The sequence below is a fragment of the Rhinatrema bivittatum genome, chromosome 17, assembly GCF_901001135.1.
Source record: "Rhinatrema bivittatum chromosome 17, aRhiBiv1.1, whole genome shotgun sequence".
Lineage (NCBI taxonomy): Eukaryota > Metazoa > Chordata > Amphibia > Gymnophiona > Rhinatrematidae > Rhinatrema > Rhinatrema bivittatum.
Genome location: NC_042631.1, coordinates 58,484,404 through 58,508,941, shown reverse-complemented (window position 1 = coordinate 58,508,941; position 24,538 = coordinate 58,484,404). Strand labels below are relative to the sequence as shown.

The following is a 24,538-nucleotide window of genomic DNA, read 5'->3' as shown; positions in this document are numbered from 1 at the left end:
TTGTCGCAGCTGGGGAATATATAACATAAAAATTGGTAATTACTGCAGATGACAGTTACTCAGATTTGATATTTGCAGGGATAATGCAGGTGGTTTCTGTTGCTTTATGCCTACCATATATGCTGACGACATCCAGATCATTATCCCGATCAAGGATTCACTTGCCAATGCCATGAAGATCTGGGAATCTGCACTTGCCGAAATAAAAAATCTACTCATGGAAAACTTTCTTGCAATCAACACCAACAAGACCGAACTACTCATCATAACGCCACAAAAGAAAAACATTGCAAACACTCATCAATCTCAGTCTTCAAATACAGATCATACTAAACTAAAACATGTCCGCAGCCTTGGAGTCATGATTGATAATCATTTTACATTGAAGAATTTCATCTCGACTACAATTAAGAGTGGCTTCTTCAAGTTACATACCATGAAAAGAATTAAGCCATTATTACACTCACAGGATTTCAGGACTGTATTACAAGCTACAATTCTACCTAAAATTGACTATTGTAATGCACTTCTACTGGGCCTTCCGAAAAGCACAATTTAACCATTACAGATGTTGCAGAATGCTGCTGCTCGTTTAATTACCAATACTAGACGTCACGAACATATTACTCCAGCACTCATGTTCCTACATTGGCTACCAATATCCTACAGAATTTCTTTCAAAGTTCTTTCACTAATCCACAAATCAATTCACAACCAAGAGATGCAATGGTTTTCGGATCAGTTCATATTTCGCACATCCAACAGACCTATTAGAAGTATTCACCAAGGAAAATTAGATGTTCATCCTCAAAAAAACGTCAAACTCGTATCCACCAGAGACCGCTCATTCTCCATTGCAGGTATCAATATCTGGAACAACATGCCGTTGGACCTACGTACTGAATCATGTCACAAAACATTCAAACAATACCTCAAAACATGGTTGTTTGAACAAGCATTCACTCTTTGAATCCTTTGCATACTGTTAAAACATACCCCCCTATGTCTTTCATGCAACATTTTGACCTTAATGGAACTTTGGTTTTGCCTATGTCAGTTAATTTTATCCCGCATAATATGTAAATATTAATATTTCATGGTTTTCATAGTTAATGAAGTCAGCATTTTTTTTTGTAAAGACTTTACAGTTAAATGTTTTACTGTGTTCAAACTGTTTTATGTAAAGCTGGTTGCTAAATTATTGTTTCACTGTAAACCGAGGTGATGTATAGCTATACGTACCTCGGTATAAAAGAATCTATAAATAAATAAATAAATAAAATACCATAATTAGACAATTCAGTGCCCTGTGCTAAAACAGCAGAAAATGGCCCTCCTGTTTCATAAAGTTAGTAGAACCACTTCTTACTTACCCCAGGTCATTTATTTTGGTATGAGTAAATACTGTATTAGATTAGGTTACAGTATAATATTCATACCAAAATAAATGACCTGGGGTAACCTAAAATGAGCCCAAACCTCCTCCTTACCAGTGGCATGCAAGGATATTCAATGCAGGGGATTCTGTAAATGCACAACATAACATCACCTTCCCTTCCCCCCCTCAGGCACCTCACCCCCCCCCCCCCCATCATAATTACCTACCTTTGCCTCTTCCCTTCTCACCTCCCACTCCAAAAGAGTGAGATTTTTCAGGTGGTGTCTCTGATATAAATCTAGAAAATTTTGAATATCATATTGCTTTGCAAATGAATAGAGCAACACAAAATTGTATTTTGCTTTTTTGATTTAATTTAAATCGTAATTCTTTAATCCCACATGAAAAATCCTATGTTCTTCCTCCACTCTCCCCAACACCATTCTAGGTTCTCCCCTTTACCCCAGCTCCATCCTAGGTCCTTTCCTGCCCTCCAACACTAAGTCAATCCTTCTTCCTATCCTAGTAACAGATTCTACATGAAAATATCACTTACAGCAACCAGAAAACTCTTTGACAAAGCAGGCTGGGTTGCTTTAATTACCTTCAGGAGAAATACACCAGTTTCCCTGCTGCAGCTTTACATGGGCCATAGACTTGAATGGGAAACAAACAAAGGGAACAACATTTTTCATTTATTTTTGTGGCCCCCCTCCATTCATTTCGGGGGGCCATAAATGAAACAAAAATGGCCTCATTTGTCACATTTAGGAACCTTCATTTTATTTTTCATGGGAATTTTAATGCAATGAAAAAACATCCTCACTGATTTTTTTTCCTGTTTGTTGTAACAAAAGGTTTTCCTCGGATTTTTTTGTAACAACATTGAAATTCCCAAGAAAAATGAAATAAAAACTAATGTTGCTAGTTGCATTTTACCCGTGTTAAACAAATGCACATACCTAAAGGGTAGTGCCTAAACATGTATATGTGAAAGTCAATTTTATGCATTCTTTCACCCGCACTAGGAATAAGCATTCTAGGGATGGAGACAGGGAGGAGGAAGAGCCTAGTGGTTAAAGCAGTGGACTATGAACCAGGAGACCAGGGTTCAAGTCCTGCTGTCACTCCTTTTGATCTTGGCTAAGTCACTTTACCCTCCATTACCTCGGGTACAAACTTAAATTGTAAGCCCTCTGGGGATAGAGAAATACCTACAGTACCTGAATGTAAATCGGCGTGATATCTCAATTGAGATCAAATGTTGGTATATATAAATAAGTAAATAAATAAAGGTTGGGTAATATGTTTATGTGCATACTTTCAATTTTTAAATGTATACACAGAAGTGTACATGCAGAAAATTACACCTGTTTGGAGCAGGTATAATTTTCTGAGCATATGCATATAATGGGACAAGCAGACTTGTGTGCATTTCTATTTTGAAAATTCAGGTTATAATGAAATTACCCTCTCCAAGCTTAGTACCTGATTCTGGGAGAAAAAGTCTGATTCTGGCCCTTAAACAGGTTTTTAAATACATGAAACAATATTTCACAAGTATCGTGATATAGGTAACAGCAGCACATAGAGAATCTCAAAGATAGACTGCATGGAAGATAAGATCAGCACAGTTCTAAAGAATCTCACAGGTGAGCTGAATAATTTCAGGAATAAAAGTTGGCAAATTTTTCACTTACAGGTCCAAAGCCTCCACCACTGGATACAAACTCGGGGTTCTTGTCTAGCTGGAAAAGCTCCACCTGCTGCTGAGGTGTTTGGCTGGTGGACAGTCTCCATGGCTCTGACAAAACCTGTTTCAGAACAATAGGCACATTAAAACCGGAAGGACTAAGCAGGAATGAAATGTAAGAACAGATGGTAAAGAATAATGGAAAAGGCAGGAAGAGAATCTACTCTCCAGTTATGGAAGAAATGTGAAGTTGAAGTCGGTCAGATAGCTGCTGGCAGTAAGGGATCTCATGGTGACTTGTCTATTAGGGCTATGACACAACACTTCATAGGATTCAGCTGGGGGGCCTGAAAGGATCAACTATCTATGGTGTGTGTTAGAAGCAATGCCATAAGTAGAATCAGACATGAGGTCCTGCATGGTAACTGGAGAATAAAAAGCCAAGCCAAAGCCTAGAACCACCAAAATAGTACTCATGAGTAGAGATGTGCTTCATTTTTTTATGCCGGGACGTGCTACAGGTCACCTTGAGCTACAATGAAAAATGGTGCCGGATGTCCATTGCTCCTACCATATGACAGGGGCCGACCAATGGCACTGGTAGCCCCTGTCACATGGTAAGGGCAAAAGCCACCGGCACCATTTTGTTTACTGGCAGACGATGGCCCGAGAGTGGGAGATCGCTCCCGGGACCCCGATGGATCACCAGGGACTTTAGGCAAGTTTTGGGGGGTCAGGAGGGCGAGGGTGGGGGGTTGTAATTAACGAAATTTGAAGGGCTGGGTGGGTTTTTTTTTTGTTTTTTTTTTTAATAAAGGTGCCCACCCCCTCACTAACCCACATTTTCCCCGAGGTTTGCGGAAAATCCGTCTCGGGATTCAGGTCCTCCGACCCATGCCAAATTGGACTATTTCTTTGAAAATTTCCAATTCGGCAAAAACAATGTCACATCCCTACTCATAAGTGCCAGCCTCATGTGCAGTCCTGGTTCCACATTATTTAGTTATTTAGTGTATGCCATTTCATTGTAGCTCAAGGTGAGTTACATTCAGGTACAGAAGTGCCTTGGGTGTAACAATGTAGAGATTACTTACCTGATAATCTCGTTTTCCTTACTGTATGCAGATGGACTCAAAACAAATCGGTATAGTGTGCTCGTGCTAGCAGTTGGAGACGGATATGACAGCAGCACGGGGTACATATACCCCCACAGGAAGTGCAGCAATTCAGTAATCTTCCTTGCAAAAGCTTTTATGGATTATGTGTGACTGACCGATCGATTAAATGAACAGGATTACCCTGACCGATTGATAGGAGTTGGAGACCGCCAGTGTTCTCAACCGGAAGGCGTCGACACCCGGCAGGGTGGATGCCCTATATATGAAAACATGGCTTACCGTGAGTCGGTGAATCCCCATATATACCGGCAGCCAGGCGGGAAGCTGAGTCCATCTGCATACACTAAGGAAAAGGAGATTATCAGGTAAGTAATCTCTACATTTCCTAGCGTGTAGCAGATGGACTCAAAACAAGTGGGATGTACAAAAGCTACTCCCGGACTGGGTGGGAGGCTGCCCGAGGTCCGTTTAGGAATGCCCTCGCAAATGCTGTGTCCTCCCTGGCCTGGACGTCCAGCCGGTAGAATCTGGAGAAGGTATGGAGGGAGGACCACGTTGCCGCTTTACATATCTCTGCCGGCGACAGCATCCTAGTTTCTGCCCAGGAGGCCGCCTGCGCTCTGGTAGAGTGAGCCTTGACCCATAGAGGTGGTGGTTTTCCCGCTTCTACATAGGCCGCCTTGATAACTTCTTTGATCCAGCGGGCGATGGTTGCCCGTGAGGCCGCTTCCCCTTGCTTCTTCCCGCTGTGAAGGACGAACAGGTGGTCCGTCTTTCGTACTGCTTCTGACATTTCCAGGTATCTGGACAGCAGCCTGCCGATGTCGAGATGGTGCAGTATTCGACTTTCTTCCGACTTCTTCAAACCTTCCGTGGTTGGCAAGGATATGGTTTGGTTGAGGTGAAAGTGTGAGACTACTTTGGGTAAGAAGGAAGGAACCGTGCGAAGATGGATAGCCTCTGGAGTGATTCTGAGAAACGGATCACGGCAGGACAGCACTTGTAGCTCTGAGATGCGGCGTGCTGAGCACACAGCCAGCAGGAACACCATCTTCAAGGTTAACAAACGGAGGGACAGGCCTCGAAGGGGTCTGAAGGCGGGTCCCGCTAGAAATTCCAAAACTAGGTTGAGGTTCCACGGGGGCACTGGCCACTTCAGTGGCGGGCGAATGTGTTTAACTCCTTTCAGGAAACGTGAAACGTCTGGGTGTGTTCACTCCTGGGACCGTAGCAGGATAGCGCTGCCACCTGAACCTTGATGGAATTGAGGGACAGACCCTTCTGGAGTCCATCTTGCAGGAAATCCAAAATGATAGGGATTTTAGCGGCATGTGGACTGGTGCTGTGAGTGTCGCACCAGGCTTCAAATACTCTCCAGATCCTTAAATATGTTAGTGATGTGGAGAACTTGCGTGCTCGGAGTATCCCCTTTTCTTCAGTCTAGCCCTCTCAATGGCCAGAAGGTAAGAGAGAATTGAGCTGGATTCTCGTGGAGGATGGGACCTTGCCGCAGCAGGTCCCTGTGTGGAGGCAGGGGTAGTGGATTCCCTGCCAGCAGTCTTCTCATGTCTGCGTACCAGGGTCTTCTTGGCCAGTCCAGGGCCACTAGAAGAACTAGGCCTCTGTGCCGCTGAATCTTGTGTATAATGGCGCCCAGCAGGGGCCATGGAGGAAAAGCATATAGCAGGATCCCCTGAGGCCATGGCTGTACTAGAGCGTCAATCCCGTGGGAGAGAGGATCTCGTCTGCGACTGAAGTATCTGGGTACTTGAGTGTTGGACCTGTCCGCTAGTAGGTCCATGCCCGGAGTCCCCCACTGATCCACAATCATCTGAAAGGCTGTGGGCGACAGCTGCCATTCCCCCGGTTAAGGCTTTCTCTGCTGAGGAAGTCTGCCGCGGTGTTGTCCTCCCGGCGATGTGGACGGCGGAGATGTCCTGGAGATTCGCCTCCGCCCAAGCCATCAGGGGGGTTATTTCTAAGGATACCTGTTGGCTTCTGGTTCCGCCCTGTCGGTTGATGTATGCCACCGTGGTGGTGTTGTCCGACATCACTCTGATCGCCCGGTTTCGAAATCTGTGGGCAAATCGCAGGCAGGCTAGCCTGACTGCCCGTGCCTCTAGTCGGTTGATGTTCCACCCCGACTCTTCTTTGTTCCACCACCCTTGGGCGGTTAGTTCTTCGCAGTGTGCTCCCCATCCGTTCAGGCTGGCATCTGTAGTGAGTAGGGTCCAGGTTGGGGAGGACATTTTTGACCCCCGGCTCGTGTGGCCGGGCTGCAAACACAACCGTAGCTGATTCCGCACTCTGGCTGGTAGAGGTAGGTGTATGGAGTAGTTCTGTGATCGTGGGCTCCACAGAGATAGGAGTGGGCGTTGTAATGGTTTCATATGAGCCCGCGCCCATGGTACCACCTCCAGAGTGGATGCCATGAGGCCGAGGACCTGTAGGTAATCCCAAGCTCTGGGCCGGGTGGCGCTCAGCAGGACCTGCAAACGATTCTGGAGTTTTGATCTCCTCTTGGAGGTCAGGCTGACCTTGTCTTCCTGGGTGTCGAATCGGACTCCTAGGTATTCCAGCGACTGGGAAGGCTGTAGGGAACTCTTGTTTGTGTTGACTACCCATCCTAGGCTTTCCAGAAGAGATATAACTCTGTTGGTTGCCTGGTGGCTCTCCTCCGGTGATTTTGCCCTGATCAGCCAATCGTCCAGGTAGGGATGGACGAGAATTCCTTCCTTCCTGAGTGACGGCGCCACTTCTACTATGACCTTGGCAAAGGTCCGCGGCGTGGTGGCTAACCCGAAGGGTAAAGCTCGGAACTGGAAGTGTTGGCCCAGGACTTTGAAGCATAAGTAGCGCTGGGGATCCCGATGGATTGGGATATGCAATAGGCTTCTGACAGGTCCAGGGATGTGAGAAACTCCCCTGGCTGTATTGCAATTTTGACTGACCGCAGAGTTTCCATGCGAAAGCTGGGGACCCGTAGGTGTCGGTTGACTGACTTGAGGTCCAGGACGGGCCTGAAAGTGCCCTCTTTCTTGGGTACTATGAAATAAATGGAATAATGCCCCAGTTGTTGTTCCCCCAGTTGTTCGCCCCAGTTGTTGTTCCCCTATTTATATATATTATGTTACTCTATGATGAAGCATTTCACTATATATTATTGTTGAACTGTTGACCTGTTCTATGTTTATTGTTTATTGCTCAATGTTCTATGTTCGATGTAACGCCATAGCCGCGACAGTTATGTTCAATTGTAAACCGATATGATTTGATATCTTTGTTCAAGAATGTCGGTATAGAAAAATTCGAAATAAATAAATAAATAAATAATGCCCAGAATTTATCTCCCATGCAGGCACTGGGATTATGGCTTTTAGGGACAGGAGCCTCCACAAGGTAACTTCCAGTGCCGCCCTCTTGAGGGGTGGACAAGGAGATTCCACAAACTTGTCCGGTGGGAGCTGAAGAAAGTCCAGGTAGTACCCTTCTCGGATGATGGCGAGGACCCACTGGTCCGAGGTGATCTCGACCCACCTGTGGTAGAAGAGGGTTAGCCTGCCCCCTATGGCTTCTACCCTCAGATGGGTCGGCTGATTCTCATTGTGGGGTGCGGCCGGGACCCGAACCCGCGCCGATTCTCCTCTTGTTGTGCTTAGGCCGAAAGGACTGGTTCCTGGCCTGAGAACGAGGTGCTTGGTAGCGAGCCCTGTAAGGGTTGAAGCGCTGAGAGTTTCTACCTCTGGATAGCCTAGGAAAAGAATGCTGGCTCCTCCTTGACCTGTCTTCTGGTAGACAGGGTAATGGAGAGGCGCCCCATCTATTAGCCAGTTTCTCGAGATCGCTGCCGAACAGGAGGGATCCTTAAAGGGCATTCTTGTGAGGCGTGTCTTGGAGGAAGAGTCGGCCGCCCAATTACGTAGCCAGAGCTGTCTCCTGGCTGCCACTGAGGATGACACTCCCTTGGCTGCCGTACGGACTAGGTCGGACGCTGCGTCAGTGAGGAACGAGAGAGCTGATTCCATTTCTTCCCCCGGGGTGTTGTTCCTAGCTTGTGATAAACAGGAACGCGTCACCACGGTGCAGCAGGTCGCAATTCGTAGGGACATGGCTGCCACCTCAAAGGCTTGTTTCAGAATGGCGTCCATGCGCCGGTCATGTGCATCCTTGAGGGCCGCTCCCCCCTCCTCCGGAATGGTGGTGCGCTTCACAATTGCGCTAACTATGGCGTCTACTTGGGGCACGCCAGCAGCTTCTTGGTCGCCGGGTCCAGGGGATACATGCCAGAGAAGGCCCGACCCCCTTTGAATGAGGCCTCCGGCGCATTCCATTCCAGATCGATTAGCTGCTGTGCTGCTTGTAGGAGGGAAAAATGGTGAGCCTTTTGGCGCAGGCCCTCTAGCAGGGGGTTCATTCTAGGTTCCCCTGGGGAGTCCTGGCAAGGGATAGCCAGTTCTGACAGGCATTGAGAGACCAGGCCTGGAAGATCCTCTTTCCGAAAGAAGCGTCTCATGGTCCGATATGGTTCTATCCCCGAGGGAAGTTCTCCCTCCTCGGGGGGCTCGTCATCTTCCTCAGAGCAATCTGAATCCCCATAAGTGGGGCTTCCGGGTGGCGAGTGGCCATGCCTAGGTCTTGAGGGTCCAGGGGGCGGGTCATCCAGTATGTATGGACCCATTCGGGGATCAGACTGCATTTTGACAAAGGCGTGAATCCCCTTGAATAATTCCATCCAGGAGAGCGAAGCATGATCTGGCCTTAGAGGCACCAGGTCTCTCGGGTTTCCTGGCTGCTCTCCGCGGCCTGCTAAGTCCGGGGTGTTCCCTGAGGAACTGGCAAGTACGCTGGGCTGGGACCCGTCCTGGCCTGGAACTCCCAGGGCCTCCTCACATTGGGCACATAGGTAGTCTGCATCCTCGCTCAGTGTGGCTCTGAGGTTGCATGTTGAGCAGAGGCTTAGAGCACTTATGCCTGATTCTGGAGGTGCCGGCTCTGCGGACGCATGGGCTCTCTTACGCTCCATCTCGTCTGTTATCTCCTCCCAGTTGGAGTATGCGCAAAAGCTGTGCCAATACTAATATGCGCTTATCCACGTGCGCCTGTCCACTTGCGCTAATCAACATGCGCCTAGGAACGTGCGCTTATCAGCGTGCGCTTATCAACGGGCGCCTATGAATGCGCGCCTATGAACGTGCGCTTATCAGCGGGCGCTTATCAACGAGCGCCTATGGGCGGGCGCTTATCAACGCACGCCTATGAACGTGCGCTTATCAACGGGCGCCTATGAACGTGCACTTATCAGCGGGCGCTTATCAACGGGCGCCAATGGACGTGCGCCTATGAACGGGCGCCTATCAGCGTGCCTTAGCAACGGGCGCCTATCGGCGTGCGCTTAGCAACGTGCGCCTATCAACATGAATCAAGGTGACTTCAATTTACGCCTTTATCGAATATACGCCCAAGTGTTTTCGGGCGCCTAAGATATACGCCCGTCGCCTATGTGCGCAGTCTGGCCTGAGCGCTAGAGCGAGGCGAAAAACCAGGGCAGATGTCGTTGGCGAGCAGGCAGGCAAAATGGCGACCTCCTTGGCGGGCTGCCACGTAGGCCGACCCCGCTAATCCTCTCTTCCTCGGAGATCAGCAAGTAAAGATGTACACCTTACCTTGTCTTCGGCGCTTCCCGGCTGCGACCCGGGCGGTCTCCGGCTGCAGGGGGAGAGGGTGATTACCGTCACCGCCGCGCTCGAGGAAGTGTACCCGTTGCCTTTAGGCCGCGCCCGAACTTGTCTCGCTCGGGGGCCAAGTCCTCACGGGACCGAGGCTGCCTCTGTGCCGCGCCCGAGCCCTTCTCACTCGGGGGCTAGGTCCCTGCCGCGAGTCGGCCACCGGACAGAGGCTCTTACCTCCGAGGGACCACGGAAATCACCTCGGGAAACTCAACTGGGGGAGGGACCGAATGGTATCACCGCAGGAGTGCGGGGCTCGTCTTCAGGTAGGCTTCTTCTATGAATTTAGTCGTTAGAATTTGGAAAAACGCTCAGCGAGCGTGAGGTAGCTCCAAACTGCTTTGGAGACGGAAATTACTGAATTACTGCACTTCCTGTGGGAGTATATGTACCCCGTGCTGACGTCAGATTCGTCTCCAACTGCTAGCACGAGCACACTATACCCACTTGTTTTGAGTCCATCTGCTACACGCTAGGAAATCTACCATTATATCATTGTAGTTTGGGTTCTGAGCACAATGGAAACTCTTATGTGGGCACTGATGCAGGAATACAGGTACTCTTCAGTTTTCAGTTTGGTATGTATTTGTTAGTGCCTGATGCTAGGTAGCAGTCCCAGGTATCCAGAGGCATACCGAGAGTCTCTAGTGCCCGGAAGCAATGCATCTGTGTTGCTTCCGCTCCCAGTCCTCCTTATACAAAAGATCGCGGTCACAGAAAGTCATACTCCTCAGAAAGGAAATGACTATTGTGAGCTGCCTATGAGGCAAAAGCTTCCCTACCTGCAGATATAGATATATTATATGTATGTATATTATTATTCAGCTGCACATTTCCCAAAAAGGACAAAAAGAAAATCAAATTCTTCCCACATCCCATCTCACAGAAACAGAAGCAACAGCAATCTTACTCTCCCAGCCTCCAGCAGTATTCCTCCCTTTCCCCTCCCAGCCTTGCCCCCTCTCCCCTCCTAGTCCCCCTGCAGTTTTGCCCCTCTCCCCTCCCAGCTCCCCCAGTCTTGCTCCCTCTTCAGTCCCCCGCAGTCTTGCTCCCTCTCCCCCTCCCAGCCCCCACAGTCTTGCTCCCTCTCCAGTCCCCCGCAGTCTTGCTCCCTCTCCCCCTCCCAGCCCCCACAGTTTTGCTCCCTCTCCAGTTCCCCGCAGTCTTGCTCCTCTCCCCTCCCAGTCCACAACAGCTTTGCTCCCTCTCCCCCTCCCAGCACCCAGCAGTCTTGCCCCTCTCCCCTCCCAGCTCCCCCACAGTCTTGCTCCCTCTCCAGTCCCCCGCAGTCTTGCTCCTCTCCCCTCCCAGCTCTCCCACAGTCTTGCTCCCTCTCCAGTCCCCAGCAGTCTTGTTCCTCTCCCCTCCCAGCTCCCCCACAGTCTTGTTCCCTTCTCCAGTCCCCGCAGTCTTGTTCCTCTCCCCTCAAAGCTCCCCCACAGTCTTGCTCCCTCTCCAGTCCCCCGCAGTCTTGCTCCCTCTCCCCTCCCAGTCCCCCACAGTCTTGCTCCCTTTTCCCCTCCCAGTCCACCACAGCTTTGCTCCCTTCTCCCCTCCCAGCACCCAGCAGTCTTGCCCCTCTCCCCTCCCAGCTCCCCCACAGTCTTGCTCCCTCTCCAGTCCTCTGCAGTCTTGCTCCCTCTCCCCTCCCAGCTCCCCCACAGTCTTGCTCCCTCTCCCCCACAGTCTTGCCCCTCTCCCCTCCCAGCTCCCGCACAGTCTTGCTCCCTCTCCCCTGCCAGTCCCCCGCAGTCTTGCCCCTCTCCCCCTCCCAGCTCCCCCAGTCTTGCTCCCTCTCCAGTCCCCCGCTGTCTTGCTCCTCTCCCCTCCCAGTTCCCCCCCCAGTCTTGATCCCTCTCCAGTTCCCCGCAGTCTTGCTCCCTTCTCCCCTCCCAGCACCCAGCAGTCTTGCCCCTCTCGCCTCCCAGCTCCCCCACAGTCTTGCTCCCTCTCCAGTCCCCCGCAGTCTTGCTCCTGTCCCCTCCCAGCTCCCCCACGGTCTTGCTCCCTCTCCAGTTCTCCGCAATCTTGCTCCCTTCTCCCCTCCCAGCACCCAGCAGTCTTGCCCCTTTCCACTCCCAGCTCCCCCACAGTCTTGCTCCCTCTCCAGTCCCCTACAGTCTTGTTCCTCTCCCCTCAAAGCTCCCCCACAGTCTTGCTCCCTCTCCAGTCCCACACAGTCTTGCTCCCTTTTTCCCCTCCCAGTCCACCACAGCTTTGCTCCCTCTCCCCTTCCAGTCCCCCGCAGTCTTGCTCCCTCTCCCATCCCAGTCCCCCGCAGTCGTGATCCCTCTCCCCTCCTAGTCCACCAGAGCCTTGCTCCTCTCTCCTCCCAGCCCCCAGCAGTCTTGCTCCCTCTCCCCCCAGTCCCCCAGTCTTGTTCCTTCTCTGCTTCCAGTCTCTACCAGTCTTGTTCCCTCTCCCCTCCCAGACCCCCGCAGTCTTCCTCTCTCCTCCCAGCTCCCAGCAGTCTTAAGAACATAAGAAATTGCCATGCTGGGTCAGACCAAGGGTCCATCAAGCCCAGCATCCTGTTTCCAACAGAGGCCAATCCAGGCCACAAGAACCTGCTAATTACCCAAACACCAAGAAGATCCCATGCTATTGATGCAATTAATAGCAGTGGCTATTCCCTAAGTAAACCTGATTAATAGCCGTTAATGGACTTCTCCTCCAAGAACTTATCCAAACCTTTTTTGAACCCAGCTACACTAACTGCACTAACCACATCCTCTGGCAACAAATTCCAGAGCTGTATTGTGCGTTGAGTGAAAAAGAATTTTCTCCGATTAGTCTTAAATGTGCTACTTGCTAACTTCATGGAATACCCCCTAGTCCTATTATTCGAAAGTGTAAATAACAGAGTCACATCTACACGCTCAAGACCTCTCATGATCTTAAAGACCTCTATCATATCCCCCCTCAGCCATCTCTTCTCCAAGCTGAACAGCCCTAACCTCTTCAGCCTTTCCTCATAGGGGAACATAAGAACATAATTTCTTGGAGAAGTAGAAGACCTTTGAAAAAACAGGTATCTCTGTCTCAGCATATTGAAAAATTTCCTTGAAATATTTTTTTTAACATTTCACTAGGTGATAAAAGCCTGGTTTGCAGAAAACTAACATAAGAACATAAGAAAATGCCATACTGGGTCAGACCAAGGGTCCATCAAGCCCAGCATCCTGTTTCCAACAGTGGCCAATCCAGGCCATAAGAACCTGGCAAGTATCCCAAAACTAAGTCTAATCCATGTTACCATTGCTAATGGCAGTGGCTATTCTCTAACTGAACTTAATAGCAGGTAATGGACTTCTCGTCCAAGAAATTATCCAATCCTTTTTTAAACACAGCTATACTAACTGCACTAACCACATCCTCTGGCAACAAATTCCAGAGTTTAATTGTGCATTGAGTAAAAAAGAACTCTCTCAGACTAGTTTTAAATGTGCCCCATGCTACCTTCAAGGAGTGCCCCCTAGTCTTTCTATTATTTGAAAGAGTATATAACCGATTCACATCTACCCATTCTAGACCTCTCATGATTTTAAACACCTCTATCATATCCCCCCCTCAGCCGTCTCTTCTCCAAGATGAAAAGTTCTAACCTCTGTAGTCTTTCCTCATAGGGGAGCTGTTCCATTCCTCTTATCATTTTGGTAGCCCTTCTCTGTACCTTCTTCATCGCAATTATATCTTTTTTGAGATGCGGCGACCAGAATTGTACACAGTATTCAAGGTGCGGTCTCACCATGGAGCGATACAGAGGCATTATGATATTTTCCGTTTTATTCACCATTCCCTTTCTAATAATTCCCAACATTTTGTTTGCTTTTTTGACTGCCGCAGCACACTGAACAGACGATTTCAATGTGTTATCCGGTAGGTCTGCTAACTGGTCCTGCATCTCTGCTCTTAGGTCTGAGGATTTCAGCCAGGCCCACCTTCTTGCACTAATCCCCGCTGCAGACACTCTGGAGGCAGTGTCAAAAATATCATAGGAAGCGCGGACCTCATGCTTGCCAGCATCTAGGCCTTTCTGAGCCAGAGCATTAAGTGGATCCTGGAATTGTTCTGGTAAAGATTCAGAGAAATCTTGGATCTTCTTGAACAGGTCTCTATTATACTGGGTCATTTATAACTGGTAGGAAGCAATGCGAGAAATAAGCATTGAGCCATGGAAGATACGCCTGCCAAAAGTATCCAGGGACCTCTGTTCCTTCCCTGGAGGTTTAGAGTGTCGTGCCTTCCTCTGGGCTGACTCCACAACCACAAAATGGTGATCAAACTGTGTTCTTTGAAACCCAGGGGCTGTCTGGACAAGGTAGGTGGCATCTGTCTTCTGGTTGATAGGTGGTACTGAGCCTGGGTGCTCCCAATTCCTTTTCAGCAGGTCAATTAGGATTTCATGAATAGGAATAGACATGATTTCCTTTGGGGCATCAAGAAACTGGAGTACTTCTAGCATCTTGTGCCTTGATTCCTCTTTCGTCTGGAGCTGAAATGAAATTTTCTCATACATTTCTTTAATAAAATTAATAAAGGACAGGTCCTCTGGAGGAGAATGTCTTCTCTCCTCAGGTGGAGATGGCTCTGAAGGTAAGTCATCAGTATCCTGGGAAGAATCATCGGTCCAAGGATCGTAAGGTTGATCACCAGCTCCAATAAGATCTCCAGAGGGGAGTAATGGGGCTATTCCCGATGGACTAGGCCTAGGCATCGGAGGAGGCACCGACGGCATCGATGGCGGTACTGATGGAGGCATAGGTGCCGATGGAACCGACGACATCGATGGATGAGTTGGTGGCAAAATCCCAGACGGCGGTATGGATATCGGTGTTTCTTCGTCCTTCGATGACAGAGGTATCGGCGTGGAAGGCTGTGGATATACCGGTGTCCTCTGTTCCAGCGGCAGAAGAGCACTGATCAATGCATCTAGCCTGCCGAGCAGTGGTGCGAGTGCCATGGGAATCGGGTCGGTGACTGGGGCTGGCATCGGCATTGGTACCAATGGAGGTTGAAAGCCCTGCAGTGCCTTACCGATGGTCTCTTGGATCATCCGATCCAATTCCTCGTGGAAGCCTGGGGCGTGGAATCCCGGCTCCGGAGTAGGAGGCAATACTGGCATAGCCGGAGGGTCCACCGGTGAAAGTGGAATCGCGGCTCCCGGCACCAATGAAGGTGGGGAATGCCTCGGTGACCCAGTCGCAGAGGAGGATGGGGCCTTCTCAGGACGGGATTTCTTTATCAATGGCTCTATCGACGCCGATGCCGAGAGCTTGCCTGGATCAGCGGACTGAGCCTTCCAATGACGGTGTCAACGCTTTTCATGATATTCTCCTCGGTCCTTCTCCTGAGGCAATGAGGAAGAGGTCGACACCTTTGGAATAGTTGATGCTGGTTGGACAGCACCGGTGTCCCGCTGCTAGCGAGAGGTCGATAGCACCGGCTCAGATGAAGTCGAAGCGGTCGATGGAGTTGGGGGTTTTGACTGAAAAAGAAATTCCATTTTTTCTGAACGGGCCTTACGACCCTTTGGTGTCATTTGGGCACATTTGGTGAAAGTTAGCATGTCATGGTCGGACCCCAAACACAATACACAAAATCTATGCGGGTCTGTGATGGACATTGTTCGAGGACAATCAGGGCAACGATGAAAACCCAACGCCATGGCTTCGACAAAAATGTTGCCACGGTGCGGTCAATGGCCACTAGGACCCGAAGGGAAAACTCGATGGAAATCGACCGCAACGAGGGTAAAACCTTACCTTTCGACTGCGGAGTACTGTTATCAATAGGGGGACTCCTATGGGGTAGAAATTTTTGAAAATTTTGAAAGAAGTTCCATGAGGAAAATTCCTGTCAAAAATCTCTAGAGAGCTCCTTAACCGGCATGGCTACTGCTGTGCGGAAAACAAACAGACTGAAGGGGGACCCCTGCTGGATGCAGGGTTAGTGCCATGCTGGGCATGCCTAGCAGGTACCAAAGTTCTAGAAACTTTGACAAAAGTGTTCCATGTTTGGGCTCCATCCTCTTGATGTCACCCATATGTGAGGACTACCATCCTGCTTGTCCTGTGAGAACAGAGAGAATGAAAAGTGATTTAAGAAAGCTTGTTGAAGGCTTGGCAGCTGGGATTCAATGCCAAGAATGGCAAAGTAAATCATATGGGGTATGGTAATCCAAAAGAACTGTATGTGGTGGTGGTGGGGGGGTGAAGTCTAATGTGCACGGACTGGGAAAGGGACCTTGGGGTAATACTGTCTACCAATCTGAAGGTGGCTAAGCAATGTGACAAGGTGATAGCTAAAGCCAGAAGAATGCTGGGCCGCATAGAGAGAGGAAAAACCAGTAAGGAAAAGGAGGTGATAATATCCTTGTACAGGTCTTTGGTGAGGCCTCAACTGGAGTACTGTGTTCACTTCTGGAGACCGTATTTCAAAAAGTACAAAGAAGGGCGACCAAAATGATATAAGGTCGGCATTGGAAGACTTATGAGGAGAGGCTGAAGGATCTGAATATGTATACCTTGGATGAGAGGAGGTGCAGGGGAGACATGAAACGGACCTTCAGATACCTGAAAGGTTTTAATGATACATGAACTTCAAACTTTTTCTGTTGGAAAGCAGAAAGTAGAACTAGGGCTCATGAAATGAAACTCCAGTTGGGATGACTCAGAACCAAAATCAGGACATATTTCTTCATGGAGAAGGTGGTGGATGCCTGGAATGCCCTCCCAGAAGAGAAGGTGAGGACAAAAACAGTAAACAAATTTAAAAAGGCATGGGATAAACACTGTTAATCCCTAAAGGCTAGACATTGGAAATGAAGAAAAGGGTGCATGGGGGTAACCTGCATGGAGCAGCAGTTACTACCCTTAATCAATTAACTTTCATGATTTTGATACAATTGCAACATCGCTCTCCACTTCAACAGTAGAGGTGAAAGAGGACTTGGATTCAGATAACAGTCAACACTACCTGACTTTTACGGTCCGGGGTACTGATATGCAGACATTTTGGAAAACGTGCTGGACTGCTTCTACGGCAAAAGCCAAAAGCAAAGGTCATTCAATGAGCACTGTCTGAATTATCAAGGCTGCTCACTCCATAAAAATGTTGCTAGTGGTATTACAATCCATAACACAAGGCTTGGGGGTAATCTGCATGGAGCAGCAGTTACTACCATAAGAAACTTGCTGGGCAGACTAGATGGACTATTTGGTCTTTTTCTGCTGTCATTACTAAGGTGACAATGATGCCAGGAGTAGGGGAAAGGGAAGGAAAGATAATGATGATGCCAGGGAAGAGGAAATAGATGTTTATGATGTTAGGGAGTAGGAGAAGAAGGAAGGAAGGAAGGAGAACATGATGATGCCGGGGGGGGGGGGGGGGGGAGAGAGAGAGAGAGAGAAAGAAGGGAAGAAAAGGTGATGTTACCAAGGGATGGGGGCAGAGGGAAGGTGATGATGCCAGTGGGGTGGGAGAAGTGGGAGGAGAAGGAAGAGAAGAGAAAGTGATGAAGGGGAACTGGGTGGTGTTCCACAATGAAGTGATCCGTGTGGCAGGTGTGCTGTGACACAAAACAGGTTGAAAATAGCCCTAGTGCTTATGCATGTAAAAGAATACATGGAACATGATTTGCACATACTTTCACGCAAAGACTAAATAGGTATTCTAGGGGCTGGATGAGGGCAGGATCAGGATTTATGCATCTACTTCTGATTTTCAAAAGAGTGCATGTAAATCCACAAGCAAAAGTTATCCCTGCTATCGAGAAGGTTTAACCTTGCGCAACATGCTGTGGAGAGTTGTGTGTGTACTTGCAAATTTTCAAAGCAGATTCATCTGCATAAATCTGCTTTGAAAATTCTGGATCATATCTACAGGTACAAAGTATTCACAGACTTTAGCTTATAAGGATTGTTTTAAAATTACCCTCTTAAAGTTAAACTCTGCAGTAAAATGGCAGTGAATTTTAACTTGTCTTATGTTTTTAACTTCAAGGGTTACAGGTGAATGTTAAGTTTAAGAACATAAGAAATTGCCATGCTGGGTCAGACCAAGGGTCCATCAAGCCCAGCATCCTGTTTCCAACAGAGGCCAAACCAGGCCACAAGAACCTGGCAATTACCCAAACACTAAGAAGATCCCATGCTACTGATGCAATTAATAGCAGTGGCTATTCCCTAAGTAAACTTGATTAATAGCCGTTAATGGACTTCTCCTCCAAGAACATATCCAAACCTTTTTTGAACCCAGCTACACTAACTGCACTAACCACATCCTCTGGCAACAAATTCCAGGGCTTTATTGTGCGTTGAGTGAAAAAGCAATGTTACTTTCAGTAACGGGTGTTCTCACAGGACAGCAGGATGTTAGTCCGTCAGGATGGAGCACAATCATGGAAAACTTCTGTCAAAGTTTCCAGAACTTTGACTGGCCCCTACTGGGCATGCCCAGCATAGCACCAACCCTGCAGCCAGCAGGGGTCCCCCTTCAGTCTTAATTGAAAGCTACAGGCAGTGCCGAAAAATAAAACAACAAAACGTTACGAACCCAACACCGCGGGGCGGTGGGCGAGTTTCATGAGGACTAACATCCTGCTGTCCTGTGAGAACATCTGTTACAGGTAAGCAACATTTGCTTTCTCACAGGACAAGCAGGATGGTAGTCCTCATATATGCGTGAGAACAGAGCTGAGGATGTCCGAACATGCACCAAATGTACCCAAATGCGTGCAACAGGCACAACAACTAGGGTGGAATTTGGGAGAGGGCATCCTGAACCCCACCGGGCAGGCGGAAGGGTGTAGGTACATCACGTTGTAAATAGGTTGTAAAGGACAGACTGGCTGAAGATGGAAGCTTGTCTTCCGGCTTTGTCCAAGCAATAGTGGGCTGCAAAGGTGTGGAGAGAACTCCAGGTGGCAGCCCTGCAAATGTCAGGAAGCAGAACTGATCGTAGGTGTGCTACTGAAGTCGCCATGGCCCTCACAGAGTGTGCTTTAACATGGTCTTGAAATGGAATGCCTGCTTGCTGATAGCAAAAAGATATGCAGTCTGCCAACCAGGAGGAGAGAGTCTGCTTACCCACAGGCTTTCTCAACTTGTTATTTAACACATTTATATACTGTTTTACCAAAGCATGATTGAACAAAGCGGTTTACAATAATAATAACAAAAAATTTAAGATAAAAAACTAAAATAAAATAAAAAATAAATTAAGTAAAAAATAAAGTTAGAATAAAAAAATACATTTAACATATTGATCAATAAAAACTAAAATATTCTATAAGAGATCAAGGCAAACTTTAACTACTATGTTACAAATAAGTGATAGAAAGACGAGCATAAACAAAAACAAATTTTAAAACCCTAACTAATTAAAACAGCATATAACTGTCTTTCTTCCCTAGAGTTAACTATTGTTAAACGGATTCAAGGTTCCCAAATGCTTCCTTAAAAAAATGAGTTTTTAAAGCTTTTTTGAATTCCTTTCTATTGTGTATTTGTCTCAAGGAGTCCAGTAGAGCATTCCACAAGATAGGTCCGGCAACAGAAAAGGCCCTTTGCCTTGTTACATTTAAAGCCGCCTTTTCTAATTTCTAATTAATTTCTAATAGATTTTTTTCCAGCTGACCTAAGAACTCTTGAGGGTTTGTAAACTCTTAGTGTGGAGCATAACCACATTGAATCAATATTATTTAATAGGGAATGAATAAGTGTGAGAATTTTATAGCTTATTCGGTATTTAATTGGTAACCAATGTAGTCTCTGCAAAATGGGAGAAATGTGCTGTTTCATGGGTGTCGCTGTAAGAAGCCTGGCTGCTGAATGCTGGATTAACTGAAGGGGTCTGATAGTTGATTCTGGCAAGCCTAAGTATAACCCATTACAATAATCTATACCTGAAAAGATCAAAGCTTGCAAAACTGATCTGTAATCATTGAAGAATAATAGAGGCCGTAACCGCTTTAACACATGAAGTTTAAAAAATGAGTTTTTTACAACCTTAGATATATGCTGTAAAAGAGATAAATTGAAGTCAATCCAAACTCCCAAGTTCCGTACAATTTTGGTAACTTGAATAACATCTTTTCCCAACGTAATGTTAGCTGGAGGAGCATTACTGGAATTCGATATAAAGCTCAGAAATAAAACTTCAGTTTTCTTTTTATTAAGTTTTAAGCGATTATGGGCCATCCATTGTTCAATGGTATTGATATATAATTGAATCACAGATAAGGTTTCTGACCAGGATGATTTGTAAGGTACAAAAAGTTGGATATCATCAGCATAAATTTTGTATTGCACGTTTAAATGAGGATAGAATGTGACACAATGGTAGCAGATATATATTGAATAATATAGGTGATAACGAAGAACCTTGAGGTACGCCAGTTGGTTGAGAATAGTAATGAGAAAAACAAGATCCAATGTTAATTTGACAGGAGCGATTTGAGAGGAAAATTTCGAACCAGTTTAATACAGTAGAATGAATTCCTATACGTTGAAGAACAGATATCAAATTTTATGATCCAACGTATCGAATGCTGCTGAGATATCTAAAAAAAATCACCATATATTCAGTGTAAGAGTCAAATCCTCTTAAGAAAGTGTCAAAGGAAGAAAGGAGGGTCTCCGTGGAATGTCCCTTTCTAAAACCATGTTGGTTTGGGTTTAATATATTATATTCATTTAGATAATCTTTTAGTTGAAATAGGACTACTGATTCCAGAGTTTTTGCTAAAGATGACAGTGATGTGATAGGTCTTAAATTAGAGAAATCCATAAATAAAGAACATAAAACATAAGAAATTGCCATGCTGAGTCAGACCAAGGGTCCATCAAGCCCAGCATCCTGTTTCCAACAGAGGCCAAACCAGGCCACAAGAACCTGGCAATTACCCAAACACTAAGAAGATCCCATGCTACTGATGCAATCAATAGCAGTGGCTATTCACTAAGTAAAATTGATTAATAGCCGTTAATGGACTTCTCCTCCAAGAACTTATCCAAACCTTTTTTGAACCCAGCTACACTAACTGTACTAATCACATCTTCTGGCAACAAATTCCAGAGCTTTATTGTGCGTTGAGTGAAAAAGAATTTTCTCCGATTAGTCTTAAATGTGCTACTTGCTAACTTCATGGAATGTCCCCTAGTCCTTCTATTATTCGAAAGTGAAAATAACCGAGTCACATCTACTCATTCAAGACCTCTCATGATCTTAAAGACCTCTCTATCATATCCCCTCTCAGCCGTCTCTTCTCCAAGCTGAACAGCCCTAACCTCTTCAGCCTTTCCTCATAGGGAAGCTGTTCCATCCCCTTTATCATTTTGGTTGCCCTTCTCTGTACCTTCTCCATCGCAACTATATCTTTTTTGAGATGCGGCGACCAGAATTGTACACAGTATTCAAGGTGTGGTCTCACCATTGAGCGATATAGAGGCATTATGACATTTTCCGTTCTATTAACCATTCCCTTCCTAATAATTCCTAACATTCTATTTGCTTTTTTGACTCCTGCAGCACACTGAGCCGACGATTTTAAAGTATTATCCACTATGATGCCTAGATCTTTTTCCTGGCTGGTAGCTCCTAATATGGAACCCAACATCGTGTAACTACAGCAATGGTTATTTTTCCCTATATGCAACACCTTGTACTTGTCCACATTAAATTTCATCTGCCATTTGGATGCCCAATCTTCAAGTCTTGCAAGGTCCTCCTGTAATGTGTCACAGTCTGCTTGTGATTTAACTACTCTAAATAATTTTGTATCATCCGCAAATTTGATAACCTCACTAGTCGTATTCCTTTCCAGATCATTGATATATATATTGAAAAGCACCGGTCTAAGTACAGATCCCTGAGGCACTTCACTGTTTACCCTTTTCCACTGAGAAAATTGACCATTTAATCCTACTCTCTGTTTCCTGTCTTTTAACCAGCTTGTAATCCACGAAAGGACATCGCCTCCTATCCCATGACTTTTTAGTTTTCGTAGAAGCCTCTCATGAGGGACTTTGTCAAACGCCTTCTGAAAATCCAAATGCACTAAATCTACTGGTTCACCTTAATCCACATGTTTATTAACCCCTTCAAAAAAATGAAGCAGATTTGTTAGGCAAGACTTCCCTTGGGTATATCCATGTTGACTATGTACCATTAAATCATGTCTTTCTATATGCTCTACGATTTTGATCTTGAGAATAGTTTCCACTATTTTTCCCGGTACTGAAGTCAAGCTCACTGGTCTATAGTTACCCAGATCGCCCCTGGAGCCTTTTTTAAATATTGGGGTTACATTGGCCACCCTCCAGTCTTCAGGTACAATGGATGATTTTAATGATAGGTTACAAATTTTAACTAATAGATCAGAAATTTCATTTTTGAGTTCCTTCAGAACCCTAGGATGCATACCATCCAGTCCAGGTGATTTGCTACTCTTTAGTTTGTCAATCTGGCCTACTACATCTTCCAGGTTCACAGTGATTTCGTTCAGTTCGTCTGACTCATCACCCCTGAAAACCATCGCCAGAACTGGTATCTCCCCAACATCCTCATTTGTAAACACAGAGGCAAAGAATTCATTTAGTCTTTCTGCAATGGCCTTATCTTCCCTAAGAGCCCCTTTAACCCCTCTGTCATCTAATGGTCCAACCGACTCCCTCACAGGTTTCTTGCTTTGGATATATTTAAAAAAGTTTTTATTATGAGTTTTTGCCTCTATGACCAATTTCATTTCAAATTCTCTCTTCGCCTGTCTTATCAATGTTTTACACTTAGCGTGACAATGCTTATGTTTTATCCTATTTTCTTCAGATGGATCCTTCTTCCAGTTTTTGAAGGATGTTTTTTTGGCTAAAATAGCCTCTTTCACCTCACCTTTTAACCATGATGGTAATTGTTTTGCCTTCCTTCCACCTTTCTTAATGCGTGGAATACATATGGACTGCGCCTCTAGGATTGTATTTTTAAACAATGTCCATGCCTGTTGAACACTTTTAACCTTTGCAGCTGCACCTTTCAGTTTTTTTCTAACTATTTTTCTCATTTTATCAAAGTTTCCCTTTTTAAAATTTAGTTTTAGAGCTGCAGATTTACTTATTGTCCCCCTTCCAGTTATTAGTTTAAATTTGATCATGTTATGATCACTGTTGCCAAGTGGCCCCACCACCGTTACTTTTCTCACCAAATCTTGCGTTCCACTAAGAATTAAATCTAAAATAGCTCCCTCTCTTGTTGGTTCCTGAACCAATTGCTCCATGAAGCAATCATTTATTACATCCAGGAACTTTATGTCTCTAGCAAGTCCTGATGTTACATTTACCCAGTCATTATTGGAGTAATTGAAATCTCCCATTATTAATGCACTACCAAATGGTTTGCTTCCCTGATTTCTCTTAGCATTTCATCATCTGTCTGATCATTTTGTCCAGGTGGACGTTAGTATACTATCACTATACTCTTACCCAATACACATGGGATTTCTACCCATATAGATTCTACTGAGCATTTAGTTTCTTGTATGATCTTTATCCTGTTGAACTCTATACCCTCCCGGACATAAAATGCCACACCCCCTCCCAGTTGATCCTCCCTATCATTGTGATATAATTTGTACCCTGATATAGCACTGTCCCATTGGTTATCCTCCTTCCACCAAGTCTCTGTGATGCCAATTATGTCAATCTCATCATTTGCTGCTGTACACTATAACTCTCCCATCTTACGTCTTCTGGCATTGGCATACAGACATTTCAAAGTGTGTTTTTTGTTTGGATTAACAACATGCATTTCTGTTGTTTGGGATAATTCGGAAATCATTAGCTTTGGTGATTTTTTACATATAGGCATATGGAATATGTTTGCTTTTAATGGAACCTCTTTGTTGGGATGCCCTAACTCTCCTGTTTCATTAGTATCCTTCAAGGATACATTTCTCCGAACCATGCACTGAGTGACTGTCGGCTTTCCCCCTTGTTTTAGTTTAAAAGCTGCTCTATCTCCTTTTTGAAAATTAGTTCCAGCAGCTTGGTTCCACTCTGGTTAAGGTGGAGCCCATCCTTTTTGAAAAGTCTCCCTTTTTCCCAAAAGTTTCCCCAAGTCCTTACAAAGCTGAATCCCTCTTCCCTGCACCATCGTCTCATCCACGCATTGAAACTCTGGAGCTCTGCCTGCCTCTGGGGACCTGCATGTGGAACAGGAAGCATTTCAGGGAATGTTTAATTCACACCTCTAAACATTGAAACTCACATGTAAGTGAAACAGGTATCAAAAGGTCAAGACAAACAAACTCATCATATAATTGAATATTAAAATACACTTTGTTACAGAATAATTTTTGGCATTTCTGTAACATTTTACCTGGTTTAAACACTTAATGTTACTATATGTGCCTTCTTGTAAACCGTTGTGATGGTAAATAACTTAACGACGGTATATGAAAGATTTTAAATAAATAAATAAATACATACATAAATGAACTAAAAAAAGACCCACGGACCCTTGGTTAAAGGAACCTCTGACCCGAGAATCCCAAGTCCCAGCCAGAGAGTTTCACCCAACTCCCCCACCATAGCCTCTCTATCCACTAATCTATCCTGCACTGTGGCTC

At 46.1% G+C, this 24,538-nt stretch overlaps 1 protein-coding gene across 1 annotated transcript in view; it reads right to left on the bottom strand.

Annotated features, from left to right (window-relative positions):
* Positions 1-24,538, bottom strand: part of CPT1A (carnitine palmitoyltransferase 1A) — a 939,552-nt gene that overhangs the window by 49,387 nt on the left and 865,627 nt on the right. Inside the window, 1 exon segment of the mRNA XM_029583120.1 lies at positions 3,079-3,192. Coding sequence (XP_029438980.1) covers positions 3,079-3,192 — 114 coding nt within the window.